Genomic DNA, 16,968 nt, shown 5'->3' on the forward strand with positions numbered 1-16,968 from the left:
CATAACTTCAGCCAGCTGTGTTGTCCGCTAGGATAACCTTAGTAAGGGATCACCGCTACTTAAGTCACAGGTATTGGTGGAAGAGTCAGTGACTATTATAGAAGTCTCACTCCCCTAGAGTAGAGTCTACCTGTTAATATGGCTGTGGTCTTATGGTTTTCTCCTTAACTCCTGTCAAATATGGTTGAAGCAGACCTTTGATGAAGCCGATAAGAACGGAGATGGCAGCTTAAGCATAAATGAAGTCCTGCAACTGATGCACAAACTGAATGTCAACCTGCCGCGCCAGAAAGTAAAGCAGATGTTCAAGGTAAGTGACATTGTAATGGCTGTGATATGTTCTCTCTGCATGATATCAGAAGGTGCTGGACCTGTGTTACCAATGATATCCTATCTAACAGATGTGTAGACTAGATAGATAGATAGATAGATATTATGGTGGGTTTTAAAGGGGTTCTTTGTGATCATACAATCCCTACTTGCATCCACTGTACTTTATCCATTCTATATTTGACTCCCTCCATCATTTTTTGTTACTATACTGGATGCTTATTAGAGATGAGCGAACAGTGAAATATTCGAGATTCAATTTTGATTTCGAGTAGAGCCTCAATATTAGATCACGTTTCAGGGGATCCTAAGACTAAAGGAGAGTCACCAAGTCTACGAATAGCAGGAGGGGAGTGTTTAGGAGGAGTGCTGTGCAGTTAAAGCGCACGGACCCCATTATAGTCTATGGGGTCTGTGCACTTTAACTGCACAGAGCTTGCAGTTGCGCTGATAAAAAGTAAGCTCTCTCATAACTGCAAGCTGCCAGCTCTCCCGACTAGCAAAGACGAGCCTGCGGCAAATCAACGCTGGTTTTGGTTTTGCAGCAGGCTCGTCCTTGCTAGTCGGGAGAGCTGGCAGTTTGCTGTTACGAAGGAGCTGATTTTTTTCTCATAGGAATGCATTGACCAGCGTTGATTGGCCAGTGTACAGCATTTGGCCAATCAATGCTGGTTCTGCCGGAGGCTCGTCTGTGAGGAGGCGGAGTCTAAGTTCGGACCACAATGGAGACTGCTGTGGTCCGATCATAGACTCCGCCTCCTCACAGACCAGCCTCCGGCAGAAACAGCGTTGATTGGCCGAATGCTGTACACTGGCCAATCAACACTGGTCAATGCATTCCTATGAGAAAAAGTCAGCTCCCTCATAACAGCAAGCTGTTTGCTCCTAGCAAGGATGAGCCTGCTTCAGAAACAGCGTTGATTTGCCGAATGCTATACACTGTATACACAGCGTTCGGTCAATCAATGCTGGTTCTGGATCGAATATTTACTGCGAATAGCTAGTAGTATTCGATCTAGTATGAATATTTTGAATACCGTAGTATTCGATCAAATACTACTCGCTCATCTCTAATGCTTATCTTTTATAGCATAAGTGTCTAATAGCTGGTGTTCAGACTGCTGTGGCCCCAAGTAGCCAGGGGAATGGGGTGCTGATGTGCATTTTCAGACAGAGCTTCTTTCATTGCCATTATCAGAATTCCACAAAAATCCTTGCAGCGCTGGAGTCCTGAGTTTGAATCCCACCAGGAACATCTACAATGAGCTTGTATGTTCTCCCCGTGTCTGCGTGGGTTTCCTCCCATTCTACAAAGACATACTGATAGGAAAAAAAATGTGCATTGTGATCCTCTATGGGAAGGGTTGAGCCGATCTAGAGATTTCAAAATACGATTTCCATTCATTTACCAGCCGATCGCAATCGTGAAATTTGCTCGATCGCCGATCGGGGTCCGATCTTTCCAAAACGCTCAACCCCAATGGATACCATATATATGTTTTTCCTGCTGACTGGTGATCCCTACACTGGGTTGTCTCCGTCATCCTCTTGATATTAATGTAATTAAGAGAGATAACACCATGGAAGATCCAGCCTCACAGCCCAAGACAAGTATTGTTAAGCCTGGCCATAGACGTGATCCTGACAGGTGTCTTCTCCAGCGATCCATCCTCTTGTGTCCGCAGATTACTGTCACTGTATTCTGGGTAAAGTGACATCTGCTGTTTTAATAACGGCGCATTTAATTGCTAATTCTCAGTTTTTAATTAATACTATAACTTTGTTCTGAACCCTTCAGATAATTTAGCAATGTAAATCCCCGGCTACCAATTACCTAGGACTGATCTAGTGTAAAGTTTTGGAGAATAAATATTGGATTTTGATTTGTACAATCTGAAGTCTTATTAGCAAGGTCTACACCAGACATGATTGTCTTGGCGGGTATTCTCTGGCATTTCTAAGCAGCTGCCAAGAACTGACCTATCAGGCTATGGGATATGGAATCAAATAGGAATTGATCATATTTATATAGACGGATAGGTATACAGGCAAATCAGAGATAATACTCCAAGCAGACGTCTGGGGACTAGCATAACATATCTCACTAGCTTCTTAGCTCTCCCCATTCTTAATGAATAGGAGCTGTATGTACACACGTCTGCTGGTCACTGGTTTGGAATTTGACTTGTACATAAAAAATGACTGGAGACAATGTACGTTAGATATTAGATATTGAAGGTGTCCTATAGCAGCACATAGACCTTCTGTCTGGGTTGTGTCTAGTATTGCACCTCAGTTATAGTGCATCAAAGAGTAGTGACAAACTGCAATACAACACACAACCTGTAGACGTATGTGGCACTGTTTTTAGAAGCAAGTAGCCATGTCTGCACACGCTTGACATCTCACCAGGGTTTATACCATGTCAACTCTTTGATGGCATGAATGGCAGAACAGTGACGCTCAGTAAGGTCCATTGGTCACCATATGGATTTGTCGTCTCATAAGCCAGACACAATGGTATCATTTCCATTATAAGGCTAAAAAATATTGGGTCATAATGGTGTTTCCCATTTACTTTCTTATAGTGAAAGTCATGTTGAATCTTAATAATTTGGTTTTGGATTTCACTATGGTAGAATGAAGATCGGGTTAGACAAAACTTGGCCCTGACTGTGTTGGATCTTAAAGTAATTATTAGACGTCCTTCCTTTATCAGTTTTTGCATGTGGTATATAGGACACCATCACCGGGACCGGCTACTGTTGTATATGAACCCTTTAGTAATTGGGGTACAGTGAACCCCCATCTTACTACCCCATCCTTGACTTAATGGCAACGTGCCTACCCATATTCTAATGGCCTACCCATATTCTAATGGCCTAACCTAAGAAGTCTTATGACTGTTTCCATGAAGTGTATATCTTGACCAACTAAATTGGAGACCTCTGTTATTCCAATTTGTCCTCTGTTGTGCTATATGTCCAAAAAATCTTAAGCTAATGGCCAACTCCTTAAATAGTCCCTAACTAGTCAGTAAAAACTATAGCATTACACTAGGTTGGCACTAGCACTGGTCTCTCCATTGTTTGGGTCCATTGGGGGCCTGAGCAACGTAGAGCTGGAGTGCTAAAAATAGCAGTTACACATGGAGCCCAGTGGACCCCATATTGGGTCTCCGCCTTGGAGAAAAAAGTTCTCTGCCCAGGATTTTTTATTTATTTTTTTTTCCTCCACTGATTGTTTTACATTCTCTGCATGGAAGCTCTCATGTAGAGGTGAAGCCAGGTAAGTAGTCCGACCTGGTTTTGTCAAAAATTTCAGAACCATTACATTTGACACAGGGACCCTGAATGTAAGGAACTTTAATTTTTGCATGGATGCTTTATGATATGGTTTATATAGGATACAAATCCCATTTACTGTTTCTAAGTGTCTTCTGTTTATAAAGCAAAGACATCATTTCCTTGTTGAGCTCAATGCCTTATTTTTTATCTATGGTTAATGATGGCGGAGAAGTTCTGGAAGATCAGATCTGTGCAAGAAATCTGAAATAGTGTGAGCACAAGTTGGAGACTTTCTACTGCCTTGCCGCTCGCTTCCATGTGATTGACATACTCGCTGCTGTCTGATCTTTCCTGCTTGTCAGATAAAGAGGATCAGGAGACGCTCTGCTGGAGTCTATGGTTTAGGCACAGATCTCAATAAAAAAAATACATGTACTGTGCGGTTAAAAATAATGAGAACGAGGATTTTTCCTGCATGTGAACCTGTGTCACATGCGTATAGAGAAGAGAACCTTTCGGATGAAAAGGCTTTGTAGTTTGCAGGTGGAGGAGAAAGTTGCCCCGTCTTGAGTGGACACAAGTTCTCTTCCGTTATCTATGGCGACTTATACTGAGCATTGCACGTAATTGTTAGACAAGTTATTGGAGATTGCTCAGAATAGAGAGAATCATAATAGAGGAAATAACTATTGTTGGCTTGATTTAGTGGGGGCACCAAACACCCAGGGGCTACTGGTGTCCATGAAGAATTCTTAAGCCCCATACCTAGGATATAAATTACCGTAGACATCCAATGTGATTCTGACGTCTAAGGGTGAAAACACACTATTAGGGTTGATCCGATCTTGAGATTTCAGGATCGATTTCAAAATCCGATTTCCGATCATTTTCCAGCCGATCGTGAAATTTGCTCGATTGCCGATCGGGATCCGATCTTTTCCGATCCCGATTACTCAATCCTACACACTACACATATTCTATGCAGTCAACGTTTGTTCTAACCAGCCAGGTAGAGGTTACAGAGACTCTAAAATGCACTAAATTTGGTGCACCCTTAGGCGGTCATTAACAAAGGAAATGGAATCGAAACCTCCTATATGCAAATATCTTTTAGCGCTTATACGTGCATGCTGTATGTTTACTTGTAGAATTGATCATTTCTTCTGACTTTTTGGACATCTCCTTCTTAACTCTGCTCAATTTTGTCACACAAAGTTATAGCAAGAAAATAATGTGTTATCCTTTGCAACTCCCATTGATCTCAAAGTTTCTTTTGGACTTTTAACCACATATCTCAGGCAGCTCTAAGATTCCTCGTATCTTGTAATCTTCTCTTTAGGGTAGGATTACGCAGACCCCTGCTGATATTGAGAGAATCTTTCCTCTGTAGCCGCACAGTCTCTGTCCATGGTCCTGATGACCCGTCATTCTGATCACTGAGCCTACTGCTGTATTACATGTACAGGCCTAACAGGGCTGTTTTTTGGCATTTTTTGATTCTTTTATTCTTTGTGTTTTTCACACCCTGTTCATAATTAAAAGGAATCCGTCTCTTTAGACAGCTACAATAAGAAACAACTACCCCCGGAGACCGGTTTCACAAAGCGAAGTAGTATGACCAAATATTGCCCCCTTGCCTTTGTACCGAATGCCACTCCTTTGTTCTATGAGGTCTCCTGTCTCTTCCCATTCTCTCTGATGCTGACATATAGCGCTTTTGGCATCTCCTTAGGATATTTCCTCCCATGTTGTAGGGTCAGTGCACTTCTGTGTTTTACTTCAGGAACCCGGGGCTTTAGCTGGTTGCAGAAATGTAAGTTATTAAGTTATGAGACAAAGCACTTCTGGGAAATCACTGCACATTGTGCCCTTATAGGAGCTCCTGGTTTTTTGCTTAATCTCTACAATATAAAATGTAATCCTGTGTACTGTAATATAAGCCCTGTATGGGAGGCCTGCACCACCCTGCAGCAGATACTTGTCTCCATGATCCGGAATGTTTAACCCTTTGGCTATGCTGCAGTCTATAAAAGGTCTTAGGGTTGCCACCGTGTGCCATAATAACAATGACTATAGTATATTACCATGCAATCATTGTTGTGGTTAGGTGCCCATGGGCTGGTGTGACCCAGAGCCTCGTGGCCTAATCCGATTTCAGGAGTGGTTGTTTTCACTCCTCTGTGTGTGCCATCCTACAGTGGTGACGATACTGGGGGTGGACCTTCTCACTCAAAGGGAGAACAGAAGAACCGCACTCGCCTGGGTAAATCAACAAACTTTATTTGCACAACGCGTTTCGAGCCTATCTTGGTCTTTCGCAAGTGCATACAGATAACCTTCCCACAGTGGATGATGGGAAGGTTATCTGTGGGAAGGTTATCTGTATGCACTTGAGAAAGAGCAAGATAGGCTTGAAATGCGTTGTGCTAAAAAAGTTTGTTGATTTATCCGGGCGAGCACAGGTTCTTCTGTTCTCCCCTCGAGTGAGAAGGTCCACCCCCAATATTGTTGCCTTGACATCTCCCAGACGTATATCAAGCTGCCGCCTACGTTTACCTGTGCCATCCATTCCTAAGATACACTATAGAAGTGGTTGTGTCTCACACAACTCCACCAGGTGAGCGGCCATTTGTTTCTGCTTACCCTGACTTTTTGATTCAAAAAATACTACACCAAGGTCGGCTCGGTGCCTCCCTTCTTTTTTGCATCTTACAGTGGTGGTCACCATGCAATGAAACACCTAATAGTATAGGAACCCACTACGTTGAGGTCGCCTTGAAGTGAGTAGTAGGCTTGTATGCCTTGATCAAAATGTGTATTAAGAAGCTGATGGGAATTTTCTTGAGAAACATAGATCAATGTATAATAATCAGACGTGCAGCCATGTCGTGTTTTTTTTTTTTTTAAATCCTTCTCTAAAATGTTCCTCCTTGTCCCCTATATTTTTGCAACATACAATGCTATAAATCACAAACTAGTTTTTGTATTCTCCTTCCAAAAATATGACTAAATAACAGATTTCTATACATTTCCCACTCCTTCTTGGCTAAATAAACTTTTCCACAACGTGGAGCCTTGGCCTAAAGGTATTTCGACCACTAGGAATGATAGTAGATCAGAAACAAGACCCCTTGTCAGAATGAAGTGCTCAGATTGGAATCCGACCATATATATTATAGTATATCGTGGAATTCTAGCAGAACCTCGGGGATACATCTTTAGGCAAAGGCCCCACATTGCGGAAACGCTCTTTTTTTTTAATTTTTTTTCTTTGGCAGATTTTGTTGTGGTTTTTGATCCAAAGCCAAGAATGGCTACAAAAGGAATGGGAAATCCATAATAAGTTCTTATACTTCTACCTTTTGCTCAATCCACTCCTGGTTTTGGCTCAAAAAACCGCAACAAAATATGCAACAAAAAATCTGTATTTCCACAATGTGGGGCCTCATCCTTAAAAGGGGTATTTATAGAATTCATATATTGTTGGCCTTCCTTAAGATTGGTCAATAAGACCAGTTGTGGCCCTCTGAGCATCATCTTAATGATTGATGTCTCACCGTTGTGAGTGTTGCGGTCCCTCCAATCTCCTAACTGGTGGGGTGTTCCTGTCCAGACCCCCATGATCTGATATTAATCACCAATAGAATAGGCCAATATAAAAATCCAAGAAAACCCCTTTAAGAAAATAATCTCGCTAGAACTGATGGATCCATTTAACACATTGTCAGCTGCATATATAAGCCTACTGTGAATCTTATAACTACTTACATGCATATTCAATACCACAGACCCTCTCATATGCCCCCCACTGTGATTTAGCGCATCAGTATGCTCCCTTTCTACTTATTAAATCGGGGCCAGTCTTGGGTAAAATTGAATAAGTGTCTGTTAATGATAATGTCGCCCTGTCTGGATCCCTTATTTCCAAGACAAAACCTCCATATCATAAGCATTTTCCGCATCTAATGCTAGGACTCACGCTGGTTCAATATAGCGCTGACTGGTATCTGCAGTCATTTATTAATAGGAATACATGAAATGTACATCATGTGAATACATCTCCTGTATTTCATCACCCTAGAAAAGGCATCTGCGGTGTAATAAAGCATCTGCTTGTGTGTCTATTAGTGTCACTTACTCCCTTTTATTATCCGCAGGCATATATTATACATGCAACATCCTAAGTACATTGCGGTATAGGACGGATGTAAGTTAAAATGAACTTGTAAGCTTCAAACAATAGCTATTTAGATTTTTTCATATATGTCTGTGATATAGTTTATCCCAACCCAATGTAACATAGCAAAAGCCCACCGGCTAATAGACAGAGAAAAGGGTTAGAAGTATGACTGAGGTTATCCGGGGAGTAAGAAATCATTATCAGTACATTCCCTGCATTACTAAAATACATAATTATTTTTGCGGAGGGCTGCAGGGGAGGAGACAAGTTTTTCCTCTGTCTTCCCTGCAGCCACTCTAGCTCTATAACATCAGCTATTCCCCAAAGACTCAGTAGAACAGTCAGTCATGTGACTCAGAGTCTGAACGGCTGCAGGGGAGACAGGAGCAAAAGTTCCGGCCTCCCTCGCTGCCCTCCATAAAAGTAATGAATGGTGCTTTAGGAGACGGTGATGTATTTTGGTCACAAATCTTACTGGGTTTAAATGATTGAAGACCTATGATAAGGTTAGGTAATCAACGTCAGATTGATGGGGGTCAGAGTCCCAACACCCTCACTGATCAGCTGTTCACAGAAAATGGAGCAGGAAGCAGACAGCTCTGTTCTCTGTCTAGTGGCTGAACTGAGTCACTGTAGCTTAGCTCCCTTTGAAATGAATGGAGCTGATCTGCAGTAACCTGGTCTGGCCACTACATAGAGAACAGTGCTGTCTGCTTCCTGCTCTATTCTCTGTATATCAACAGCCCTCTGCGATCTGATACAGATGACTTATCCTTAGGACAGGTCATCAGTAATTTTAGCTCTATAACTTGGTTAACCCCTTTAACTTCTCACTTTTTTGGGGGGGAAAATAAAATAAATTTGTAATAAAAATGTGATCTAGGCTTTAGGATCCTCCTGTTGTTCCTCTTTCCTGCAGAGACTATTAAAGCCCGGCTCATGCTGTGCATTCTGATGTAGTGTTCATGGGTAGATCTGGTTTTCTTTAGCTGAAAATAGATCAAAAGCTTAAAGGGATGAAACGATATCCTGAGGAAAGGTAAAAAAATAGAGAAAAGGTTTATAGGATGTGCAATGCAAGTTTTGGCTTTTAGAAAAGAAAAGGAGGCGGTACTAATAGTGATTGACAGCTATCTCTCAATCGGCATAGAGGTCACTGCATCGGTCATAGAGTTGGTCACTGATAGCACCGCCTCCTTGACTACTTAGCATAAAGGAGAAACAATTTCAATGGATAAATGACAAGTTATTCAAAATCTTTACTTTCAAACTTATACAGTATATCAATCTGATCCGCTCCTCCTGCTCTATAAGATCCTGCCTACAGATTATTCTGAATTTGTTATACAACCGGTTCCCTCTAAGTGGATTTGATAATACAATCCTGGTAAATTCAGCTCAGTTTATGTACCACGGATATCTGGTTATTCCTTGATCATGGCATCATGCTTTGTTCAATACTTCTGGTTGATAACTTGGAAATGAGTAGTATATGTATATCCGCGCCATATTAACCCTAGGATGCTTACGCAAGATGCCAGTACAAATATGGACCATCTCTGTGCTGTCCATACTATAGGCAGATAAATGTCATCTACACAGTGCTGTTGTCTTGGGCCTTATTCACACATATGTAAACCATCATGTTCATACAGAGGGAGATTTATCATTTTTCATGAGCAGAATTAAACATGAAATCTGCATTGTGATTGGGAAGCTAACACAGTTTGCTTTTAGACCATTTTAATAAATCTGCTCCAAACTCAACCTCAATGGGTGCATTTGGTCTTCAAAGACGACCAAAACAGTGCTTGTATAAATTTTTTAATCCCCACATCCAAGTACTCCCATTTACGCTTGGACTAGACTGTGACTATGACTTCCCTCTCGTGACGATAAGCTACCCTGAAGTATTGCACCCCCAAGGGTTCTGCAGATTGTTGTTATAAAACAAATCAAGCAGTGCTCCATATTTTTCAACTAGAAGTCACAGTCGCAGCACCCTTGGGATCACAATGTAACTCAATCTCCATATCTTGGTGAAGGTGTTGTATGGCAATTTCAGTGGTATGTGATCACAAGCCATAGCCCTAGCCTAAAATCAGTGGGTGAACAATGACCGCACATAGTCATGCTTTACAGATATGTGAATACAGCCAAAGAAGTGCTTTATTGCATGTATCCGCTAAACAGATGTGTCTCGTGACGTCTACACAAAATATTGAATAGCAGTTGGGAAATTGCCTAGGGTAGGTGAGTGGTGACATGGATGGGCCAGGTGTTGGGCGCCAAGAGGCAATAAACCACTCTGCCTTGGCCAGCATATTTAGATACAGGACTAGGGCAGTGAACCACATCTTTGCCTCTGGTAATAAACAGCTGTCTATCAAAGGGCTGGTAATAACCTATAATTCCTTACTGCCCACTCTATTATTCACATTGAGACGTGTAAAATAAAACCTTTGCATAAAATTTGAACTATAAATATATAAATTTTAATTTAGGAGAAGGACATAACATTAATAGAAATGTGTTTTATGAAAGAAAAGGGACAAAAATCAACAATGTTCCCCATTTTCGGATACATTTTGGCTCGTCCGCTTTGTGCCATTGTCTGTAATGTTCCCATGCCCCATTTCACTGAGTGGCTTCCATAATGAGGAGCATCCAATTATAGTAAACACCTATTAATGAGTGCCCGTGTATTGTCCAGCGCTATCACTACATCATTACTGAGCCCTGGCATCGTTCCTGCCAGTATGGCCCATTCATTTGCAATAGCCGCTGGCAGTTCACTGGTTAATTTGGCTCAAAACTTTATGAATTGGCACATAAATGTAATGCTGGCGGCTAGCATATTCTCACAGCCATGATTAAAACGCTTTGCAAAATGTGGCTTCATATTCTTGTGATGTTCTGCCAAAATCGTGTCAAAAATGTAAAGGCCAGAAAACAACGTATAACATTTTAACACAGGAGCATATGTTGGCGAACATGAAATAGGGAATTACGAGTCCTGAACTACGTGTGCATGCTACAGTCTGTGTCTGATAGAGAGGGCTTGTGTATACCGGAGAAAACATACCATTTAGTTACTTTTGATACTGGGCTCTTTACCGTGGCTTCCCAGCAACACTGTGTTAGTCTAATATGTTGTAGTTGATCTATGTAATTCAGACTGCAGTGTAAAGCACGGTGGAGTGACAGACAGTGGTGAACCTAGCCCCTCTGCTGCTAGAGACGAATGATCAAAAGACACCTTCCCCCAGATAGACGCCAAATTGCAAGTCAGCTGAAGGACCTTTGATGACATCATCAAAAGTCCTTTAACTTGAGGACCTTTGATGATATTTAGGTGTTAAAAAAAAAAGTCCCGTCACCGCCACCTCCTCCAAAACTGCCGCCTGAGGCCACCACCTCATTAGAGGTGCGGCCCTGGTGACCGAGTACCAGGCTAATAATAAAGCAAGAGTTCTGTTTATAGGGGTTGTCTCGGCCCCAAATCGAATTTTCATACTGATGACCTCTCAACAGGATAGATCACCGGACCCCGCACAGATCATCTCTTCTAGAAGCCTCCGAATTCCATAAGCTGCTAGTGGATGGGGTGGCTTGTGCAGTAATGGGAGCGGCACTGCAGTTCACCAGAGCCTGGGTATCAGACCCCAACAGATCCTGTGAATAAGTCGTCAGTATGAAAATATGATTTGGGGTCAGACAACCCCATTAAACACAACACATGCTTTATTATTGGTTTGTCCTGGTTTACTTGCCTCATGCCATGGTGTAAGGAAGTAGTCTGACATCATGGTGCTAGACAGAAGTGGTCTTACACATGCCGTGTCCACAGCAAGATCAATCTGGACTCTATTTTTCTAACCACCTCCAAAAAAATAAAAAATCCATCACTACTTCCCATTGAAAGCGATGAAGACGGATTCCAAGATGAATCTGTCTCAAAATCAGTTGAAACCTCCTTTGTGTGAATGTAGTTTAAGGAACCATCATTGTGATATGTTCCAATTACATGCCATAGCTGGTACGGGAGTTTATGGATGTGATATTCCTCGTGAGACCCGGATTTGTCAATGGACACCGCTTGGTTAAAATCCAGTTTACAACTTTTGTCTTCATTTTTCTAGGAAGCGGATACTGATGATAACCAAGGGACACTTGGCTTTGATGAGTTCTGTGCATTCTACAAGATGATGTCGACCAGAAGGGACCTCTACCTACTGATGCTCACATACAGCAACCACAAAGACCACCTAGATGCCGATGACCTGAAAAGATTTTTAGAAGTTGAACAGAAGGTAAGTCTTTTCTATATCTGGATTTCTAAACCATTTACATAGAGGCGTAACTCTGACCTCCTGGGCCCAAATAATTGACTGCTTCCCCTTCACCTCCTATAGCTATGCCTTGCATTTACATGGAATACTCCTATACAAATATGCAGAGTCCAACATATAACTTGTATTTACAATATGACCTAGTGTTGGCTATATTTTACTCCACAACCATTAAACTGGGGAATCTAAGGATGTCTTCTCTTTCTGGAGTGTTCACTCTGTCTTTATAGTACAAAATCAATCAAACATACTTTATACAATCCCTTTATAGTCTTCACTCATAGTCCCTTAATTCTGTCTCCTCCTTGCTAATAAAAATTAGTATCAAGTTTTGCAGATAGTATGACTACAGGATGACTCTACACAGGTTTGAGAGTACTTTGAAGCAATGAATCAACATATTGTTATCATATAACATATACCAGTACCAAGTATTAACTTCTAGTTGCTAGTGGTGAGGTTGTTCCATACGTATGGTCATACAACAGTGAAATGAATCATAATTAAAGGGGTTTTCCATCCATCTTGATCCTTCCCTCTCAATTCATCCATCTCGATCCCTTTCCCACTTGACCCAAGCATCGCGATCCTTTATTCTTCTCGAAAGCAGCTATCTTGATCCTTCCCTCTCTCGAACCAAACCCTTTTGATCCTTCACCCTCTCGAACCCAACCACCTCAATCCTTTCCTTTCTAACCTAGCCAACCTAGATCATTCTTTCTCTCGAACTCGGCCACCTTGATCCTTCCCCCTCTTGAACCCAGCCAATTTGATCCTACCTTCTCTCAAAACTCAACCAGTGGTTAGGGGCCACACGGTGGCTCAGTGGTTAGCACTGCAGCCTTGCAATGCTGGGTTCTGGTGTTCAAATCCCACCAAGGGAAGGGGCCACACGGTGGCTCAGTGGTTAGCACTGCAGCCTTGCAGCGCTGGGTCCTGGTGTTCAAATCCCACCAAGGGCAAAAAACCATCTGCAAGGAGTTTGTATGTTCTCCCCGTGTCTGCATGGATTTCCATCCCATATTCCAAAAAGACATACTGATAGGGAAAAAAATGTACATTGTGAGCTCTATGTGGGGCTCACAATCTACATTAAAAAAAAAAAAAAAAAGAAGAAAAAAAAAATCCCACCAAGGGCAGAAAAACCATCTGCAAGGAGTTTGTATGTTCTCCCCGTGTTTGCATGGATTTCCATCCCATATTCCAAAAAAGACATACTGATAGGGAAAAATGTACATTGTGAGCTCTATGTGGGGCTCACAATCTACATTTAAAAAAAAAAAAGAAAAAACTCAACCAGTGGCGTAACTACCGCCATAGCAGCAGAGGCAGCTGCCACAGGGCCCGGGACATTAGGGGCCCGGTGACAGCCGCTACACTGTTACTTACCTCTCCACGATCCTGCCAGGCGTCCTTCCTAGTTGTCTGACATCTCTGACGTCACATGAACTGGCCTGCGTCCCAAGTAATGTGACGTCCGATGTCATTGAAGAAGGATGGCAGCGGAGTCCGACAGCGTAGGAGCCGGGGGACAGGTAAGAAACAGTACTTTTTTATATTTTATTCCCCTGGGTCTCCGATTATTATACTCTGGGGTCTGAAAAGAATTGTTTATGGGTGTCCACAGTGGGACATAATACTGTGTGCAGGGGCCACTATTGGGGATAGTACTGTGTGAAGGGGCAACTATGGGACATAGTACTGTGTGCAGGGGCCACTATGGGGGATAATACTGTGTGCAGGGGCCACTAAGGGACATAATACTGTGTGCAGGGGCCACTATGGGGGATAATACTGTGTGCAGGGGCCACTATGGGGGATAATACCGTGTGCAGGGGCAACTATGGGGGATAATACTGTGTGCAGGGGCCACTAAGGGACATAATACTGTGTTGAGGGGCCACTATGGGGGATAATACTGTGTGAAGGGGCCACTATGGGGCATAGTAGAGCGCGCAGGAATGCATAGGAGGTGTCGGTCGGGTCGGGGGGGGGGGCATGTCAAAAGTCCGCCACGGGGCCCCGCCATTCCTAGTTACGGTACTGAACCCAGCCACTCTTTTGTGAACAACAATTCTTGACATTTGATTTATTCCTTTAGGCTAGTGATCCCCAACATGTGGCTTTCTTACTTTTACACAACCACTCCTCCCATCATGCTGATGTTCTGCAAAATCTGTCAACCAAAGATCTTGAGAATAGTGTTGTAGGCAATTCATTTCTAATATGAGTATATGTCTAATATAATAAGCTTTATAGATTTTGAGGTATCCATAATTTAAATACCATGCCATTTTTTCTATTGATACATCCACCCAACTTTTCACTGGGTAATGATTGTAATACCCTGAATAAGTCACCAAAATAAGACGGGCACAATATCCATTTCCATCCATCAGCAGAGTATATTTCTGATAAATACATAAAAATGAAATCTATTACATGGCCAAGTAATGTGTGTTCCATCTCCGAGGCTGTTACATTTTTGTGGAGAACTGTAATTGCATTTTTCCTTTCTCTGTACAGAACGCTACAGCCAACATTTTCCACACTTTCGTTTGATTGAAGTTGGCGTTTCACTGTAGGATTTGAAGCGTAGGAACTTTTTTTAGTTTCGAGGAACAAAAAAAAAAAAAAAAAAAGGAAATAACACGACAAAACTTTTCTATCCCCTTAGATGACAATTTCATACTTCAGTTAGAGGACAGGGGGTCACAGGTCCGCGGCCAACTTTTTTATTTATTTTTATTAAAAAAAAAAACACAAACTTTTTACTAGCTATTATCTCTAGGCCTGCTGAGCTTATTTCACATCTCAGCTGGGCATAGCAAGAGCTAATCTCCTTATCAATAGTTCCCATCAAGAGGGATTAAAACTGCAAAATGGACTTCTTAAGTCAATGATGCTTAACCCAGAATGAGTGCCACTTGCCTCAAGACTCTTCAGTAGATCTTCTCCGTGATGGCATCTCCTAGGAATATAAACCGTAGCGTCATTACTGATACCATAAGGCAGAGGTCCACAACCTTTTAGTACTTTGCCAGCTGATTTTAAATCGGAAAGATGATTTTGAGCCGCACTAAATCTTAAGTGAAAAAGTTTGTCTTGTGTTAGTCACATATGGGTGATGTGGTTTCTCCGAGCCATAATCTGTTTGCAATTGGCTAGGCTGGGTTGTTTGGTCTTAGGGTTCCTCTGTTCATCATCTTTCACCACTGCAAGGGAATAGGGACTATGCTACAGGGAAATGCTCGGGATCACAGTCCCAAGAATAGTCATGGAGGTAGTGCAGAGGAAAAAATGGGGGAACAGTCAGCAAGAGAAGAACATCCACCGAGCCAAGAATCCAATGAATGAGACAAGAGTAATATCCAGAGGAAGACAAAGGTCAGGATCGTAGTCGGTACTGGGAGTGAAATATCACAAGATCAGAAGCCAGGAATGGATAGCATTAACAAGTAGTATAAGGCAGAATAAGTCCCCTTTACATAGGCCACCAGGGGCAGTGTAAGCAGTAGAGCCATGGCCATAGACAGAGGCGGTATAACTGGAAGTTTCATGGTACCATGTTCTTCTCTTAATGATATAATATCTCTGTTGCCACTAGTTTACAGCTGGGAAGTCACATACACTTGTCTTCCAAGCTATTGCTTAGAGAACACTCCAGAAGTGGACTGACTTACAGCTTTGTAAAGGGATACTAAAGTCTATGGTATGTTCCCCATAACAACTTTGTTATATACAGTATCGCTCAACCACCTCTTCAATATAAAAAATCTCCACAAATTCTGAAAGACGTTACCGGGTTTCAGGAAAAATAAAATGTATGAAATTTAGATTTTTCCCTCTGGAATGTCTGAAGTTAAGAGATTTGATACTTTTTTAGGTACACAAGCGGTCAAAAATACTCCCAACTTAAAAGATGGGATCAATATAGGGATCACGTTTCGTGCGCAACTATGTAGCATAAACTGGGCACTTTGGAAGAAGTGTTCGCAAAAGTCTTGACTCTAAAGATGAGTTTTCTTTTGCCTATTCCATAAATAAGTGAGTATCGCCCCTTGTATATTTCTAACATGGATAAAGTATGGAAAATAACTTTCTTCTGGAGGAGAGGAAGGAATTTTTTCCCCTGAAATAGGGCAATTGGCATGAGCCTCATGGGGTTTTTTGCCTTACCCTGGATCAACACTGTAGGGATTGTAGGGTTATAGGTTGGACTTGATGGACTAATGTCTTTATCCAACCTCATCTACTATGTAACTATGTAACCATCTTATGTCAGCAAAATCAGAGACTCCACTCAGAGACTCCCCTCGTCGGTACAGAACACAACACTGGTAGACTGAATGAGATGCCCTTGACACATCCACAGTACTAGTTCTTATTAAAGAGAACCAGATACTTGAAGGCATCTCATCCAGTATCTTGCTTTGTACAGATAAGAGGTAAGGACTCTGAAACAGTCGTCTACTGATGGGGATCGCATCTTTTACTTTTCTTCCTTATAGAGAAGAACTAATTGCCAGTCCATACGCCCCCTGAACCAGTACCCCTCCGAACTGCCATGGATGAACATACCAGTACGGATGGAGTCTGTTAACATCTGTGTCCATTCATCCTTAATTCTGGCCCTTCGTAGGACCAGGAGAACAAATTAAGCAATAAAATGGATCTGTCTAATGAGACCATAACAGATCCCAAGGAACCCCATGGGGTCCGAGTGTCTAGTTTTTCCTGTGGCATTGGACTTGCCGGACTTTTTCGTCCTCGACTTCAGATGGACGAATTCTGGCGCAGATGTGAATTGCCCCCCAAT

General features: G+C 42.1%; 1 protein-coding gene across 3 annotated transcripts in view; it reads left to right on the forward strand.

Annotated features, from left to right (window-relative positions):
- Window positions 1-16,968, forward strand: part of PLCH2 (phospholipase C eta 2) — a 441,994-nt gene that overhangs the window by 289,539 nt on the left and 135,487 nt on the right. For all 3 annotated transcript variants that reach the window (XM_075279623.1, XM_075279620.1, XM_075279621.1), the window contains exons 4-5: window positions 181-310; window positions 11,940-12,110. In XM_075279623.1, coding sequence (XP_075135724.1) covers window positions 181-310; window positions 11,940-12,110 — 301 coding nt within the window. The remainder of the gene's footprint in view (window positions 1-180; window positions 311-11,939; window positions 12,111-16,968) is intronic.

This window comes from Leptodactylus fuscus, chromosome 6 (genome assembly GCF_031893055.1).
Source record: "Leptodactylus fuscus isolate aLepFus1 chromosome 6, aLepFus1.hap2, whole genome shotgun sequence".
NCBI classification, from domain to species: Eukaryota; Metazoa; Chordata; class Amphibia; order Anura; family Leptodactylidae; genus Leptodactylus; species Leptodactylus fuscus.